Source organism: Ictalurus punctatus, chromosome 13 (genome assembly GCF_001660625.3).
Source record: "Ictalurus punctatus breed USDA103 chromosome 13, Coco_2.0, whole genome shotgun sequence".
NCBI lineage: Eukaryota > Metazoa > Chordata > Actinopteri > Siluriformes > Ictaluridae > Ictalurus > Ictalurus punctatus.
This window is the reverse complement of record NC_030428.2, coordinates 26,960,001-26,977,966: the sequence shown is the minus strand read 5'-3', so window position 1 is coordinate 26,977,966 and position 17,966 is coordinate 26,960,001. Positions and strand designations below refer to the sequence as shown.

General features: G+C 44.2%; 2 protein-coding genes across 3 annotated transcripts in view; one reads left to right on the top strand and one right to left on the bottom strand.

Annotated features, from left to right (window-relative positions):
* The window catches only part of mpp7a (MAGUK p55 scaffold protein 7a), a 128,393-nt gene that overhangs the window by 97,379 nt on the left and 13,048 nt on the right, over nucleotides 1–17,966 (bottom strand). The window contains exon 2 of one of the 2 annotated variants that reach the window (XM_053684838.1): nucleotides 5,384–5,542. The exons of the other annotated variant lie outside the window; for it this stretch is intronic. Coding sequence (XP_053540813.1) covers nucleotides 5,384–5,420 — 37 coding nt within the window. The 5' untranslated portion in view covers nucleotides 5,421–5,542. The remainder of the gene's footprint in view (nucleotides 1–5,383; nucleotides 5,543–17,966) is intronic. 2 annotated transcript variants of the gene reach the window in all.
* LOC128634554 (110 kDa antigen-like) lies at nucleotides 11,049–13,991 on the top strand. The gene is made up of 2 exons (XM_053685191.1): nucleotides 11,049–11,181; nucleotides 12,991–13,991. Exons 1-2 carry the CDS (start codon nucleotides 11,049–11,051, stop codon nucleotides 13,578–13,580), a joined length of 723 nt encoding a protein of 240 aa, XP_053541166.1. The 3' UTR covers nucleotides 13,581–13,991.

Genomic DNA, 17,966 nt, shown 5'->3' with positions numbered 1-17,966 from the left:
TGACCCGTTCAACTCCAAACAAGCAAGACGGTGGACGTCTCTGTGGACCTCTTCGTCTGTGCTTTAACTCGACATTTTACGCGTGCGCGGTATGAGGAGGCGAGCGTTTTCAGACGTTCCGAAAAATGTTTGAAAACGCCGGAGTAGAGGGAGAGTGTTTTCAAACAAAAGCGCAGTTCCCAGCTCTGTCCGGATTAACGTGGACGTAGCCTCACTAGAATGTTTTTTGCACTGCCTTAGAAAACAAAATCACAGGAATGTCAGGAACATCGGTGCAACTTCGATTCCAAACCGCATCGGTTCCAAACCATTGGCAGGAAACACAAACTGCTTTAGGGCTGACAGGAAATACATCAGCGTCGTCCGAGCACTGCTCGGTCACACACACACACACACACACACACACACACACACTTTTCCTTTCCTGATGGTGTGAGCCAAAAAAAAAAAAAAAAAAAAAAAACGAGTGCTATTAAAAACCGTCAGAAAGCAAAACTCCAACTTAAACAGCAGCATCTTGGACAAGATGACGAGAGACGAAGATGAGCTGCTGGACGCAGAGGAGAGAGAGAAGACAAGATGAAGTGCTTAAATAAGAGAGGGAAGGAGAAGGAAAAGAAAATAATGTGATGGCAGCTCTCCTTGATCAACGTTATGCTAGGTTTTGACAATTAAATCCCAATTTCCTGTAGACAGTAGCTTTAACCCACTGTGTGTGTGTGTGTGTGTGTGTGTGTGTGTGTGTATACTGTTGGTAAAGTCTGAAATATCATGATTATAAATTACGAACCCTATAAGAATAGACAGCTTAGAAAAAAACTGAAATTCTCAATATTGCCCTTCAACACACGGCTAGTTTCTTCAAATCAGTCTCTTTACATCAGCCCCGCCCCCAGGCATAACACGGCTCAGCCCCTTTTCCAAAGATCACGCTACGATCCATAACTCATACATTAATCTTCAGGAACCATTTTATCCAAGTCAAGGGGGTGGGAAAGAGGGTGGAGTCATGCATGACATAATGTAGAGATCTTTTCTCATTTGCATATCATGCATATTCATAACCTTTCGATTTGTTATGAAGTTAAAGGTCTAGAAAAGTCATTTTCAGTAGCTTTTTGGTTACAGCGTGATATCTGAATGATGAACTCCGTTCAGTTACACAGATTATACGTGTGTCGACTTCACCAACTGTTAGCACGATGCTAAATTCACGTTTATAACACTCAAGTATAAAAGTGATTCGGGGGGGGGCGGAGCTACATACAAGTCCAGATTGTGATGCAACATCTGAATAAGCTCTCAGATCTTCCAGATAAGAGGTTGACACGATTGGCGACCAGACTGCAGAAACTGTATGCTATGCTAAACAGCTTGTTGACCTAGCTAACATTAACGAACTGAATCGATAAATCGCGGTTGTTATGGTAACACGTTTGGCTGCAGATAAAATCAATCGTGGAGAACAATGAATGCAAATTGAGACTTGGATACTGAAATCCCACTCAGAATGCAACTTAGCTGACTAAGCTACGTAGCTAGCTAACACTCAGCAACGAACTGATTCGGGGCGGAGCTACATACAAGCCCAGTTTGTGAGGTCACGTCTAAATAAGCTCTCAGTAAATCATGGAGTAAACGACTCACAACATGGGCTGGTTGACTAGCAGCTAGTAAGCTGGCTAGCTAAGATAGCTATGATGCTAGTTGGGATGGCTGAAGGATGTGTACGGGCTTCTCCAAATTTGCATATTCATGAATATTCATAAATCCATGTACTTTTTTTTTTTTTTTTTTTTTTTTTTTTTTTTAAATGAGATATTCCTAGAACAGTAAAATCTTGACGACCGAGCTGACACATTTATGGGTACTTTAAGAGTTCAAGCACTTATGATCTCTCTACAACCAACACACACACACACACACAGTATGCATGGTATGCTACAGACCCCAATCTATCAGGCTGGTTGGTGGTTTGCTGAGCTTCCAGACTGTTCATTAAAGCGTGTGTGGAGAAAACGAGAGAGGAGTGCGGCGAACGCGAGTCAACCGCACCACACGTCTCCCGGCAACCTGCACTCATCCGTCAGGCTTTAATATCCCTACCAGGTATTATTTTCTAATGGATCACAATCACTTATTAAACTGTACTTTCAGACGGAGCTGAGGAAGAGAGGGAGTGGGATGGAGCCCAGAGGAAGAAAGATGGGAACATACTGTGGATCCTGGAGACGATTACTACATCCAACATCCAGCTGAGGGCTTCAAAACACACACACACACACACACACACACACAAATACAGAGTCCCATGATGACTTGTGGAGCTAAAGGTCAAGAATGTAAGGACTTTTTTAGCGTCAAGGCCAAGGGTAACTCTGAAGGAGCTGGAGAGATCCACAGCTCAGATGGGAGAAACTGCTCGCAGGACATGCACAGCCTGGACACTCGACAACGCTGGGATTTATGAGTCATAAGAAATCCAGTTCGCAGTTTTCCAAAAGGCATGATGGAGCCTTTGTAAAAGGTTTTCTGGTTGATGAGACCAGATGAAACTGTATGTTTTGGTCTTGGCATAAAGTGCTACATTTGCCACAAAACCCAGCACGACTCATCAATCTGAAAACTGTGAAGCGTGGTGGTGGTAGCACCGTGCCAAGTTTTACCCTTTGGCCTCTTGCGTCTCTGATTGATCCCTCTTTACTCTCTCACCGACTTCTGTTGGATGTCCTCCTCTAGGTAGAGTCTTGATTGTTTCTGCAACTAAAACATGACATATATGTTTTCAGAACTTTGTCCTGGACTTGTTTTGATCACTTCTTGGAATGTTCTCTAACAAACTCAGGGTTCTTGCAGGTAGAGCTGAATTTATATTGAGATCAGGTCACACTTTAAAATCACACACGGAGGGGTGAATACTTATGGAAGGCAAGAGTACCTCTTAATTTACTTTATTTGTATGTGTAACTCTTTATGCTACTTAAATGTTCAGCTAAAATAATCTGTTATTGCTGTTATTATTAGGGGGCCAAGCACCAAAAGATGTGTAGGTAGATTCTTATATAATAATAATAATAATAATATTACTACTACTACTAATAATAATAATAAGAAGAAGAAGAAGAAGAAGAATCTACCTACTACCTAATAATAAGATTCTTATACTTCTGGCTAGGGTGTCCATGGCAGCTGATAGAACTGTCTGGCAAAAAAAAGCTGATTAGGGAGTGTCTAAGGAACATTCGGACCAAATTTGGGCCAAGTGCGGGCAAAGTTCTAGCGCCACCATCGAGTCAAATTTGGAAGTACTTCTATGGTCATAACTTTTGAATCATATGTACAACATTTTAGAGCCTTGGATTCCCTGGGTCCAATCACCACCAAATTTGGCACACACCATCTTCACCATAAGCCTCACAAAAACGATCCAAAGAATTCTGATACTCCAAATAGTTCCTGTAACGGCTCTGTATTCCTGTGACTGCCTAGGCAAAACTTGCAGCACATCTGTGAACGTGGCTCATCCAGTCTGGGTGCTTGGCCCCCAGCTTCAATTATTATCATCATCATCATCATCATCATCATCATCAATAGTAGTAGTAGTACAGAAACTGTACAGAGTCACATATATTTAAAAGTCTTGATTGTCCATCTTCTATACCGCGTATCCTTTTCAGGGTCACGGGGGAACCTGGAGTCTATCCCAGGGAGCACGGGGCACGAGGCGGGGTACACCCTGGACAGGGTGCCAATCCATCACAGGGCACAATCACACACACACTCACACACCCATTCATACACTACGGACACTTTAGACACGCCAATCAGCCTACCATGCATGTCTTTGGACTGGGGGAGGAAACCGGAGTACCCGGAGGAAACCCCCGCAGCACGGGGAGAACACGCAAACTCCACACACACAGGGCCACGGTGGGAATCGACCCCCGACCCTGGAGGCGTGAGGCGGACGTGCTAACCACGAAGCACCGTGCTCTTTGGTCAATTTACGTCGTTTTAAAACGTGGATAAACGTTATTATTAAAAATGTGCATACAGTTGCCTGTATTTAAAAGAAGTGCTCGAGCCTGGAGACTTCTTTAAGTGTCCACTCCATATACACACACGTTCTAGTCGTTTCCACAAATAATAATAATAATAATAATAATAATAATAATAATAATAATAATAATGCACACGATTGCTACACGATCATGATCTGTAATTCCGCAGTCGGAGAATGACATTTTCAGACAGTATGCTCTTTTTATTCTGCAAAACGAATCCACGGAGCATCCACAGGCCTGGTTTTTACATAATGAAAAAAGCGGACTCGGTCCGAGTGACAGAGACACGGTCGTACTGATCATACATGTTTTATTTGGAAAGAGGACGCAGGCCAATAATTGGCTGAAATGACCGTAATAGCAAATGATGGTCTGTATTTTCACTTTGTCTATATGAATTCCCACAACCGGTACGTCATCGCAGTGGCTACGAGGTCTGATCTCAAAAACACACACGCACTCATACATACACACACATGCAAGCGCGCTCTTTATATTATTAGGAGATAAACGCGAACGCATACGTTTCCGTCTACCGCTGCATTCGACTCACCTCGGAAGTCGAAACTCTAGATTATGTCTTTTTTTCTTTTTAAATTATGGTATAGCGTTCAAACTACAGAAGGTGGAGGCACATGGCCGCTTCTACGTTCGTCCATAGCTAACAACAATCTCACAAACTTAAAGTGTCTACATGTTAGGTGCTCTAAAGCGAATTATAAGCATATACATTAAAACTCATTTAAAAGTCAAGTCCTACTTTGTTTTAGATCTGATAACGTAAGCGGCCATGTTGATCAGACGTCACCTGGTGAGGTCCCCGAGTAGGAATTCCAAGCCGAGGGAACGGTTTCTTTCTGGTGTACGAGTTACAAGATTCAGTCAAACGCAGCCTATGTACCGTCCTCTGGTTCCTTCGTCACACTTTCAACAATTAAAGGTGCAATCCGTAACGTTTAAGAGTGTTTTGAACCCTGCGACGATCATACCATTTCGAAGGGACTTTAGAACAACGGCGATTCACAATCTTTCCTTTCAATTTGATCTGCTACTTTTTTTATTTTTTTATTAAATTAAAGCGTCCATTGGCATTTTTGCGGCCCTGAAATTAGCTCCACCCCAAGCTAGGAGTACAACAGATCAATTCGGAGACATTCTCTTTCAAAAGTAACCCACAGGACATGCGCATTTTCATGTTCAGGGAGACGCGCTGCAGGATCGACTTAACCCACACCTTCGGGTTTTGTTTTTATTGAAGCCTTTCTTGATGATCTGGCGTCACCTCAGTCGAACTGGGAGTTCAATTTCAATTACAGTACCTGTGTCAGGGCCCGGTCCCGTAGCAAGGGCCGGCATGGTTACGGTTCGCACGGCGTAGCGGCCGCTTCCTGTGGGGCGTCGCACTAATCAGACAAGGGACTGGACAGCCACTTCCCCCAGGAGGAAGCTGAAGACCCGGGGTTATGCCATGGACTAACCTGAGACACACAGACATCACACACACATCAGCAAACTGCACAGAGAAAACGATTCATTCTTTTACCAAACACCTCCATACAGAAATACAGCCGAGTGCGAAAGTTAGCATCCCCTTAGTAACCCCTTGGTAAATTGCTATGGTATAAGAGGAATAAAAGACTTCAGGAGGCGCCGTTATAAGAAAATAAGCCACTTCAGGGAGGTAACAGTAACTCCTGGTGTTTATTAATTTCCTATAACAGCATGGCACAGAGCATCTTACTCCATACGGAACACTCTGCCTGCGTCGGCTACCAACATTCGAACCCGAGTAGCGTCAGTCAGATCTTTCCATTTACTTTTAAGGAAAAGCCTTTTTCATTATTTTCAGAGTATTATATTTCACGAAGGCGGCGGCAGCAGTCGTACTCCAGGAAAAATTTTTAAATCAATCAAAACTTGTGATTATCGAAGATGTATTTCAAAACATTTTTAAATGGGTTTTTAATTCTCGCCCCAAGCACGTCATTAATAAGAAGAAAACTATGCATGTACGGTAAATATCGGCGCTCTCGAAGTTGTAGCGCGCGAGCGGACCTCAGACATGTGCGGAAAGATGATGCAAGAGATCTTGGATTTCGGAGCAGGACAGAGAAGAATAAGAGTCGTTGGCCCAAAAAACATTCCCAAATTAAATTCCAATTTTTTTCCATCCAGGGCCACGGAGAGAGTGCCAGGGCCTGAGCTGCGGCATCGAGAGCACCTGATCGCTTTATATCGCCCTGAAGACCTATAACCGGTGACCTGAATGAACCAATGAAAAAAAAAAAAAAAAAAAAAAAAAAAAAAAAAAAAAAAAAAAAAAAAAAAAAAAATATGAAGGGGCCACATGTAGTCGACCATCGGCCTTTCTGTATCTAACAGCCATGTGGAGAAAAATAGAAAGAAGAAAAAAAAGAAGAGGAAAAAAAAAAAGAAAAGAAAAGAAAACACCTGACTACAATAAAACACATTTGTCCTGCAGCACTCTGCTGCCCCCTATTGGTCCCTTCAAACACTCACAAACTCTTCCACCACAATAAAACACACCGCCAGATATTAGCAGCACTCCTGTACACTGTAGCATATCCAGATCATGATTACCTGTACCACAACACACTTTTCTCACGTATCTTCATCTAACGTTATTTTAATAGCAGCCGATAGGAGATTAAAATTTTGCGCTCAAATTTAAAAAATTGTACAAATTTACTCTACAAAACAAGTCTTTCTTTTTAGAACTCATTAAAACATTCAGAATGCAATACTTATTTTAAACAATTTTACTTTATTTTAAACAATTATCCATCAACGAATATGTTCATTTGTGAAGAAATACAATTTTAATATCTTACCATGAATAAATATTGTAATAGTCATTGGTCAGAAATGCGTTTCGGGAAAATTGCAATTCAAAACACGATAGTGCAAAATGAATTGATTGATTGATTGATTGATAAACCGATTGATTTGAACATAACGCACCAGCTGAAATATAACTACATGCACATGTACAAGATCTGACGTCTTTATCGCAGCGTGTTTGGTTCACGTCCCGCGGTCCGGTCGAAAAGCGGGCCGATTAATGATCCATTTCCTCCCTAAAAGCTGAGACACAGACGGCAGTTTGATCAGATGCTGAAGTTTTAAATCGAAAACTTGTAAAACGTTAAACATTTTTACAGACCCCCCCACACACACACACACCTCGTTTCACAGAGTTTCATTTTTATAGACGTGAATCGTAAAAATAAACAAATAAGTCGATTAAAATGGAGGAATATACAAACAAATAAATAAAACCATCTCAAATGTGCTGACCAAGTCAAGAAGGTGAAAGGATAGGTAGACAGATAAACAATTCATAAGTTAGTGAATCAATTAAACAAAACAAGCGAATAAACATACGCATATAACAATACGGGATGAATATATACACCAATCAATGAAATAAATAAATATAACAAAAATGGTTGTTTGTTTATTTGTTTTTGTTTGTTTATATATTCATCCATCTCTACACATGTGCTGACAAAATCAAGAAGATAGATAGATAGATAAATAAATAAATAAATAAATAAATAAATAAATATTTGAAAAAAATTTGGAATAATAAAATACAATTAATGAAAGAAACATGAATGAATTAAAAACAAACAAAACAAATAAACAAATAAATAAACACAACCCCTCTCTACAAGTGTGCTGATGATTGAAGTTTAGTAAAATCAGACCGTGTGTGTGTGTGTGTGTGTGTGTGTGTGTGTGTGTGTGTGTGTGTGTGTGTGTGTGTGTGTGTGTTTGGGAATCCGCTGCCGGATGCGGAGCGATCAGAGATTGATTTGGTGAGGAAAGTGAGGTCCCACGGCAGCGTACGTTTAAACACGTCTGCGTACGTCACGCCTTAAACGTTAAGCGGTTTACTCCGATCAGCTGCAGAAACAGCTCGCCTGAAACCGGTCAGGTTTAAAAACGCGTTGCTTTGAGTAAAACTCATAACGAGGAGTTGAATTCAGCTCGGCTCTTGTTTACGTTCGTTTCAAATCCGCTAGAGCCGGTTTCACGCTGCGTGATTACGTCGGCCTTTTAGGATTATTACCCGTCACGCTGATCCCAATGATCCCAACGTGATCTCAATAAAACTCTGGGCTGAATTCTGCAACAGTCTGGGTGATCGTGTGTGTTCTCCCGGTCAGATCATACGAGGAAGATGTGCAGCAGCACAGGTGTGTACCTGTTCCACTGGAAAGCGTGGAATACTTTCACAGTCATAACGGCGAGTAAACTCGATGGACATGAGTGTTTGTGTGCTAATTAGCTAGCTACACAACCCGGAAGCTGCAAATCATCGTCGAATTCTTTCCACACCCCGTCCCGTTTTGCCCTGGTTCTTAATTCAGGTTAAGTTTATAGGTTTCGTCATCGCACTCCCGTGGACCCGTTCGTTTTGGTGCAGAAATCCGACAGTATGTCCATCTCCCATCGCTGGATTTTAGACGAGCACCGTGGCGCCGAGGTTTTAACCTCCTCACACTCTCCGGGACTTTGTCGTCGGCCATCTTGGGTCGCGGCGGCGCTAAATCGGTCGCCAGTGAGGTCTCGGAGATCGCCGGTCTCAACTCCCGACCCAAGATTTTCCTTCACGACGTGTGATTACATCTGCGCCAACGCAACTGGGCTTAAACCCAGCTTAAAGGAAAAAAAACGTATTTAGTCGGTTTGTGAGATGCTCCGTTGTTTATAGAGCTGTTAAAAATAAAGCAGCACGTGCTCAGGGACCGTTTTATCGTAGGGACGATTCGTCGCGTCCTACCGGTGCGAACGCGGGAAGGGCTCCACGCACTCACTCGACACCGGGATCAAACCCAGGACTGTGGAGGAACAGGAACTATGAAGTAATCATTAACGCCGCTTAATCCTGACCGTCGCTAATCCAAGCCTTTATAAGGAAGGAACCGTATGAAATAAATTGGAACTGAATACCTCTGGAATATTTTATTGACCGTGTGTTAACTGATTTCGAGACGTTTAGGAGAAATTTGAATGAAGGACCTTCAGACCAGGTTTAAACTCATTATCTGAGCGAGTAAAATGCCACACAATCGGACTTCTCCTAACTTAAGTCAGATAAGTTCTCCTGCCTGATAAAAACACGTGAGCAGTGATTATTTATTTCATTTAGTCGTTTCCTCTGGCCGGTTCTGCAGTGCAGGCTGAGTGCGTGTGCATATTTACACCACTAGGTGGAGCCATTGCTGCAGATTAGAGTGAAGGCGGTTACTAAACTGGGCTGGTTTTCCCCACAGACAACATCATGCAGGAAACATTCCTGCTGGAATCCAGCACGGGTTCGGAGTCCAGGAATTTCACGATCCTGCTGCCAGGAGTACGGAGAGTGTCCGTGGAGAACACTTTCACATCACTACGACTGTCAATATTTACACACGGCTTTTTATAAATGCATTGATTTCTGTTCTGTTTTACTATCTGGGATCTTATTTACACTGTTCTTCCGTGTGTAGGTAGGTGTGTGTGTGTGGTTTTCTAATAGGTAGTACAAATCATAAGGGTTAAAACACCACACTATGCAAATGTCCCAATTTGAAAACCCACATGTACAGCGAGTGTGTGTGTGTGTGTCTGTGAGAGAGAGAGAGAGAGACCAGCATGCCAGGTGTGTGCTGGTCTCAGGTAAAACACAGGGTGTGTTCCGGACAAAATTTCCTATTGTTCTGCATTAAAGTCGCATGTAGGACAATCGTCTTTCGAGTACAAAACGAGGTGCGCGCTCCGCTGAGGATTACCATTTGTGTGTGTGTGTGTGTGTGTGTGTGTGTGTGTGTGTGTGTGTGTGTGTGTGTGTGTGTGTGTGTAAACGCTCAACTGAAAGACATTTCTCAGATCCTCATTCATAAGGAACTGGATACAAAAGAACTTATCTGTAAATCTTTCTCGGGAACATTTATACAAGAAAAGATGACAAGCTGTGTGTTATTTTTTTTATCCCGTATATCTTGAGCAGAAAATAGAGAGAGGCTGGTGAGGGAATGCTAGAACGTAGGTGAAAACAGGAGGAACTAACTCGTTTTGCGGACACACAACGTTAAAGGATAAAAAGTCAGATGTGGAAGGTCAGTAAATTAAGGAGAAAAAAAAAATGATCGTGACTATTATTATTATTATTATTATTATTATTATTACTAGTATTAGCATTACGCTAGTGGTAGCAGCAGCATTATCTGAGCTCTAATAGTGTATTAGAGCTACCACCCTAGCCCTAGTAAGAAAGCAAGACGGGTATGACTGTACAGTCGCTCAGAGGAACACTGCTAAGCCACGAATGAAGTTTCGCCTGGTTGTGAGTGCGGCCACGAACTTCGCCATGACGTTCTGGAATGATATTCCCGCCTGAAGCAACAAAGAGTATTCGTTTTAAACACACAAATCACAACATCGAGCACCTACTGCCATCAGAGCACGCCGGTCTACTTCCACCCATAAGTTATACCCATAACCGTTTACACAGCAGCGACCCCAGGACAAAAAGCTGCTCCCTCACCGGCGTATTTTTAGCTCTCTGACCGATCGGAATCCAGAATTCGGCAGCGACCGCGGTATAAACAAAACCGGGTCGGAATCTCGCGGGCGGATCATGGAAATTTCACCGATGGTGTGGGTTCCGCACTTTAACAGTCAAAGCAGCGTCGCTTGTGCGATCGAACCCCGACATCCGCCTCGTGCGCCCGGGTCACGGCACCGACTTGACCTCACGCGACACTTCCTTGAACGCGTCAGACTGAAGCCGCACGTAAAACGGGCCCGGGAGCCGAAGACCGACGCGTTCGATTCATCCTACGACTAACACGAGGGCTGAGATGTGACACGATATAAATCACTCGGTGAAACGATACGGGAACTCGGACTGAGAAGCAAGAGGACGAGAGGCCCTACTGTAAATCAGGTCCGAGAGACAGAGACGCCGGAGGGATGAGGGAGGAGGACGACGAGGAGGAGGACGAGGAGGAGGAGGAGGGGCGGTTACACGCGTTACTATTCATCCTTATTCGAATTTGGCACGCATTCAGAAGCCTGAGCAGTGAACCCTTTTCTGCAGAGGCTTGTGAGAAAGGTTACAGCAAACTCTCGGAGCATGAACGCGCTCATTGTTCGCTTACGTAGCAGAAGAAAAGGCATTATTTATTAACGTCGTCGGTATTTTACCAACCAGACTGGTTCATACTCTATACAGACGCAGCGGTGCTCCAAGAACTGCCCTTCGGCAGATCACCCACATGACATGCGTTTAACCTCGCAGTTTAACTCCGACATGGAAATACGCTCGGATCGCTATGGCAGAACTACTGACTCGCTTTACGACCGATCCTGTTGCTTCCTGGACAGTTACTGCTTTTCTACTGAAACATCATCACGTAAAGTCTACAGCTGAGACATGATGGCGGTTTCTAGTCGTACGCCGCCGTGTGTTCTCGGTATCAAATCCTCCCTTGTAGTCATCGTCTCGTCTCCTGCGTATTTATCGGCCCGAGTGGTTTCCGACCTGCGAATTTATCATCCCGTGCATTCATCAGCCCGTCTTTGATGTCCTGCGTGTTCACCGTCCTCTGTGTGTACTGCCCCGCTCACAGTAAGGACGTTACGACAAGAGTGAAGCGTAGTGGTGGTGGTGGTGGTGGTGGAGTAACACTATGGCGGGATCACATTTTTGACAGAACCATAAAATCCGCTCCGTAGAAACAAGTCCCTGTCTGAGCCTCCGAAAAGAAAAAGAAAAGAAAAAAAAAAAAAAAAAAGACGACGGTTCGGAGTCAAAGTCCTGACTTGAACTCGATCGCAACGTCAACAAACGAAACATTACTGCAAAATGAATTGGGCTGAGATCTCCCCATGGTATTGCAAAAGGCTTTTATCCCATCGTGAGGAGCGTCCGGTTGCGGTTACGGTTGCCGAATGTGGTTAAACTAGTTAGTCCTTCATTGCTGGTGGTGCATTGGACAGGTTCTCAATCGTGGAGAGCATTCAGTCCTGCACATTTAACTCTTGTAGCCCAATCACTAGAACACCACAAGAAGGGCTGTTTATTACCTGATTGGCTGAATCAGGCGTGTTTGGAGCAGGAAGAACTCTAAGGGTTGGGGGAAACCAATCAAACGAGAAGGTGACGAGCAATGAGGGCAAAAATCGCCTGCGTGAAAGAAAGAATGAATTTTTCGTTTGTGGTCATTTCCTTCTTCGAACGCATAACGTGACGTCATAAGGTTTTCGTAGACCGGTTCAGACCGATCGGGGACGTAAACTTCACAGAACGTTAGCGAATCTTCATCGTATGATCTGACATGGATCGTATAAAAACACACGTTAATCACACAGCGTTAGAGGCTTCATTGTGATCTCGTACACTGCGAAGAGTAATAATCTGAAGAGTCCGGTTTAACTCCTGCCCCTCCTTCCTCCCTCTCTCTCTCTCTCTCTCTCTCTCTCTCTCTCTCTCTCTCTCTCAGAGCTTGACCTTGCTGTGTAATCCGATTCCTCCTCAGGATGAACGCGAGTGTGTGTGTGTGTGTGTGTGTGTGTGTGTGTGGGGCACAAGGTTTTGATGAATACGTAATGAGACGAGGCTCAGACCAGGATAACGAGCACCTAATACACCGTATTCATGAGAATACAAAAAGATGAAAGTGGCAGTGAAACATCATTTAAAAAAAAAAAAAAAAAAAAAAAAAAAAAGTACGATCAGCCTACATTTAATAAATATTCAAAATAAAATCAAAACATGACCAGGCCACCATTTACGACAGAACAGAGACGCCCGTCTCATGCACCAGCTCATCTACTTCATGAATTACATGGTGTTTCATCACAGAGTGCGTTTTTATAACACAAAAACAAAAACTGCCCTCGACAACGTAAGTGTCATTCGGAGTCACAAAGAGGCTGAAGAACCAGAAGAACCTAAAGAGGCTGAAGAACCAGAAGAACCTAAAGAGGCTGAAGAACCAGAAGAACATAAAGAGGCTGAAGAACCAGAAGAACCTAAAGAGGCTGAAGAACCAGAAGAACATAAAGAGGCTGAAGAACCAGAAGAACCTAAAGAGGCTGAAGAACCAGAAGAACATAAAGAGGCTGAAGAACCTAAAGAGGCTGAAGAACCAGAAGAACATAAAGAGGCCGAAGAACCTAAAGAGGCTGAAGAGGCTGAAGAACCTACAGGCTGAAGAGGCTAAAGAACCTAAAGAGGCTAAAGAACCTAAAGAGGCTAAAGAACCTGAAGAACCTAAAGAGGCTGAAGAACCTAAAGAGGCAGAAGAACCTAAAGAGGCAGAAGAACCTAAAGAGGCTGAAGAACCTAAAGAGGCTGAAGAACCTAAAGAGGCTGAAGAACCTAAAGAGGCTGAAGAGGCTAAAGAACCTAAAGAACCTGAAGAACCTGAAGAGGCTGAAGAGGCTGAAGAACCTGCCTTCTTTAACAAGGTAGCCAGGAATCAGGAATTATTCTTCTGACATACTGAAGGAAATGATTTCCTGACAACAACAGGATGGAGGTAAACAGAGCCAGACAATACAATGACAGAACATCGATACTGTGATGAAGTAAGTTCCGGAGATACAGTATCATGGGCAGTCTGTACAGGATTTCACAAAAAAAGTGGTTTGTTTGTTTTTACAGAAAACTACTCAAACTGGCGAAATCGTAATTGTAGGAAATAGTTTCGCACGCCCTTTCGCAGTGGTGCTTGTTGTAAACGAGACCTTGTAGCTGTACTCATGATCGACGCACGTGAATCGAAGAAGGCTTTGGCTGAACGCACGTTACGATGACGTCACTTGATGCGTCTGCGGAAAATCTGCGATAATTGAATTGATATCGTGATACCTTTTTACATTTAAAAAAAATAAATAATTAAGCGTTTGATTCGATGTTAAAATTCTGTAATGTTTAAAAAAAAAAAAAAAAAAAAAAAAAAAAAAGTGTAAAGAAACTTTTTTTTTTTACTCAAATATTTTGTTTACAGATTCTCACGATTTCTGCTTTTTTCAGGGCTAAATATCTAATCATTAAATAAAAAAATGTAACTACTGTTTTGCGGCCAGGACGGAATCCACATTGTTCCCCTTCGATCCGAGGTTCGACTATTGGCCGAACCCTCCGTTCCAGCACCCTGGAGTAGACTTTACCAGGGAGGCTGAGAAGTGTGATCCCCCTATAACCGGCACACACTCTCTACTCCGCCTTTTTGAACCACCCCAGTCCGCCACTCCTTGGGCACTGTCCCCGACTCCCACGCAACGTTAAAGAGGCGTGTCATCCAAGACATTACCTCCACAGTTGTCGGACTACCTCAGTAGTAGTTGGTAGTTGTCGGACTACCTCGCTGACCTCCACCAGGAAAACTGACGATGATCCCCCGTCAGCCTCCACCTCTACCATAGAGGGCGTGTTAGTCGGATTCAGGAGTTCCTCAAAGTGTTAAATGGCGCACTTATATAGCGCTTTTATCCAAAGCGCTTTACACCGTGTCTCATTCACCCATTCACACACTCGCACACCAATGCTAGCAGAGCTGCCATGCAAGGTGCTAGCTTACCATCGGGAGCAACTTGGGGTTCAGTGGTACAGTGTCTTGCCCAAGGACACTTCGACATGTGGAGTCACCCGGGCCAGGAATCGAACCGCCGACCCTACGATCAGTGGACAACCCGCTCTACCAACCCCTTCCACCGTACAATTACCTCCTCAGTTGAGCTCAACAGCGTCCCATCCTTACCGTACACAGCTTGGATTGTTCCCCGTTTCCCCGAGGTGGCGGATGGTTTTCCAGAAACACCTTGGTGCCGACCGGATATTTATACGTGTCCGAAATACATCCTGTAGCATCGTGATACGCTTACGTCGCGTCACCTACTTAACTCTATATCGTGTTTGAAAGCTAAACCGTTATCGCGTCATCACGGTTTGTAAGACAGTATTGCTCGGGTACAGGTTATTTACCTCTTATCCGAATCTCCACCATCAAAACACAACCGCGTACATCATCTCTCGTCTGATCGGATCCCAGACACCGAGTTTAGTCTAGTTAATGATTCCTCCATTCAAGACCTCCCGTGTAGTCAAACGCATTAAAACAAACCAACAGCAAATAGAACACTCACTCACACACGACTGTGGATTACTCGAGACCTGATGATGAAGGATATTATACACAGATCACTCGAGGAGGTCAGTTTCAGCGGCGCTCCACGCGGGACAAACATCGCCACCTCTGAACTGATGCAAGTGGCTGTTTATAGAAACTGGAGTCGGGTTGCACTGCAGCGTGTGTGTGCGCGCGTGTGTGTGTGTGTGCGCGTCTCTAACTGTGTCTCACACACTTCCCTTACCCTGTCCTCAAGCATTCTAGGCAAGATGAGACAAGCACCGAGCATCACGTGTGGTCTCATTACAGCTCTAAAAGCACTAAACGTGCGGTTGAGTTCAGCGGATCAGCAACACTTAGCTCTCATCGAGTCAGAGCGCTTTTAAAAATCGCCGCCGTTTTAAATCGTCTAATCTAATCTAATCTCGTCTAATCTTCGTTAACCGGTAATTCATCCAAGCACGGAAAGTGCTGTCAGAACAAATACTGAAAACCTTATTTTCTACTTAACCCCCTAATGCGAGTCGAGCGAACCCTCCTTACACCCCCTGACTAAGCAACCGATTCTTGCAACGTTGCCAAGTCGTCAAATTAAATTGAAATATAAACTCGGTTTTAAAAGCACGCCGTGCACTACAGCGTGGAATTTGTTGCCGGGGAAACACGTCTTGCTATTTGTTTTACGGTGTGATTATTTACGGCGAGAACGTTTTTAGCAGCGGCGAATCACGGTGGTGGTAGCATGACGCTAAGGCGGATGCTTTGCTGCCTTGGACGACCTTCCGACGATGAAGTGACGCATACAGTACACTTTATTTGTTGCTTAATAAGAACCCTAAAAGGATTTAAACAAAGATAAGAAATGGTTCCTTTTCTGAAAGCCAGGAACCTTTAAATATCTGACGAACCCCTGCTTTCCCCCCCCCAAAGAGTGTACGTATTAACCGTACAAACGTGCCACAAAGTCCAAAACATTGGTCTTCTTAATACCGAGGACCGGGAACGCATTTAGCTAAACCAGTGTTAGGACAAATAAAGTCCTTGTGAGGTACTTAGAGTGCTTAGCATCCTAAAAGGGAATTCTTTCACACGGAGAAGCAGGCCGTGTCTAGGGTTCTACGTGGAAGCTTTAGGATTTCGTAAGGATCGCACGATAACTTCTGAGACTCGTTGAAATGTTGCGAATTCATACGAGCGCACGCGGAACTCGAGTAATTTAATAAATAAATACGGTCGATTACGACGTTTAAATGTCCGTTTCGACGGATGTGTGTGTGTGTGTGTGTGTGTGGACACGCGCAAAACACCTCAACGAATGCTCGCCGAGGCCCGGCCGAACACATCGCACACTCGATCACGAACGCGCGGAGGAATTCGTCAGCGCGAAACACGGCTGAACTGAGGCGTGAGGGATGAGCTCGGGTCACATCCTGCAGGAATTCCCCACAAATCGGTGAAAGCCGGGAAAATCCCGGCAAGTAGCTTTAGAAAGGTACTGAAGCTTAACTTGGCACAGCCAGACTAAATCGAGACGCTGTTCAGCCACATGAATGTCTCATTGTGTGCACCGTGGAGATGGAGTCATGAGCTTGTGTGTGAGAGAGACAAAGATGGAGTGTCTGAGGCACTTATTATAACGGGGCCTATTGTTCGGAAAAGCTGAAACAGAGCGCTCGTCGTCAATTACGACAATCCCGAGAGTTCGTCTCTCCGCTTGGACTCGTCGGAGCGTCCCCGATGCTAATCCGATCAAAGAAACGAGCAAACTACATTCTTCAGAGTGGTGAATACAAACTTTCCAAGTACGTTCGAATGTTTTCAGAAGTCCGATCAGGGAATAAATATTGTTAAGCTCGCCTCGCGTGACTATTCTTGACGGCGATACGTGCAGAACGGTTTAGATGCTCTACATCTACGGCGGGAATTATTAATTAATTATTATTAATTATTCATTATTAACGCTGTGGGAGTTTTCACCGTGTCTTGCGACAGGACACGTACACACACACACACGGCAGCGCTCGACCGTTCGACGCCCGGCTGCGTCCCAAACCGCGTACTTGCCTGCTATATAGTTGGTTCAACACACGTATTTTGGCTACTATATTGTAGGTAAGTACGCGGTTTCAGACACAGCCCACGGCTTCCAGCAGTCGTCCATTTACACGTGAGAGGAAGAGGCTTGAGTGAACCATGAAGCACTGCCAGTGGACCACTGAAGACTAGAAGAAGGTCTTATAGCCCGATGAATCAAAATTTTACATCTTCGGTTCATCGCGTGGGGTTTTTGTACGCAGTCGGGTAGGTGAAAGGGTGGTTCCTCGGTGTGAGACACTAACTGTCAAACATGGAGGAGGAAGAGTGATGGTCTGTGGCTCAGTTGCTGGATCCAGAGTCGGAAAACTACCACAGCATTTCGCAGCACCAGGCAATACCCTCTGGTATACGCCCAGTTGGTCAGGAGTTCATCTTACAACAAGATAATGACCCAAAACCTTCTATCGACCTTAGAAGATAAGAACAAGACGGTAAGCTTCAAATCCTAGCAAGGCCAGCACAGTCCCCAGACTTAAACCCCATCCAGCTGGTTTGGGGATGAACTGGACAGAAGGGTGAAGGCAAAGCAACCTACAACTGGGAACTTCCCGAACAATATTCGATTCCCACTGTAGAAAGAACGCCGCGAGTGTGCTCGGCCGTTATATCTGCAGAAAGCTGGTGACTTTGATGAGCCAAAAACTTAGATCAAATT

Bases quoted from the DNA above. Each gene is read 5' to 3' on its own strand.
- LOC128634554 (XM_053685191.1), top strand. From the start codon at position 11,049: ATGAGGGAGGAGGACGACGAGGAGGAGGACGAGGAGGAGGAGGAGGGG. The intron at 11,182-12,990 runs GTGAGAAAGGTT...CGACAACGTAAG, and splicing joins ACCCTTTTCTGCAGAGGCTT to TGTCATTCGGAGTCACAAAG.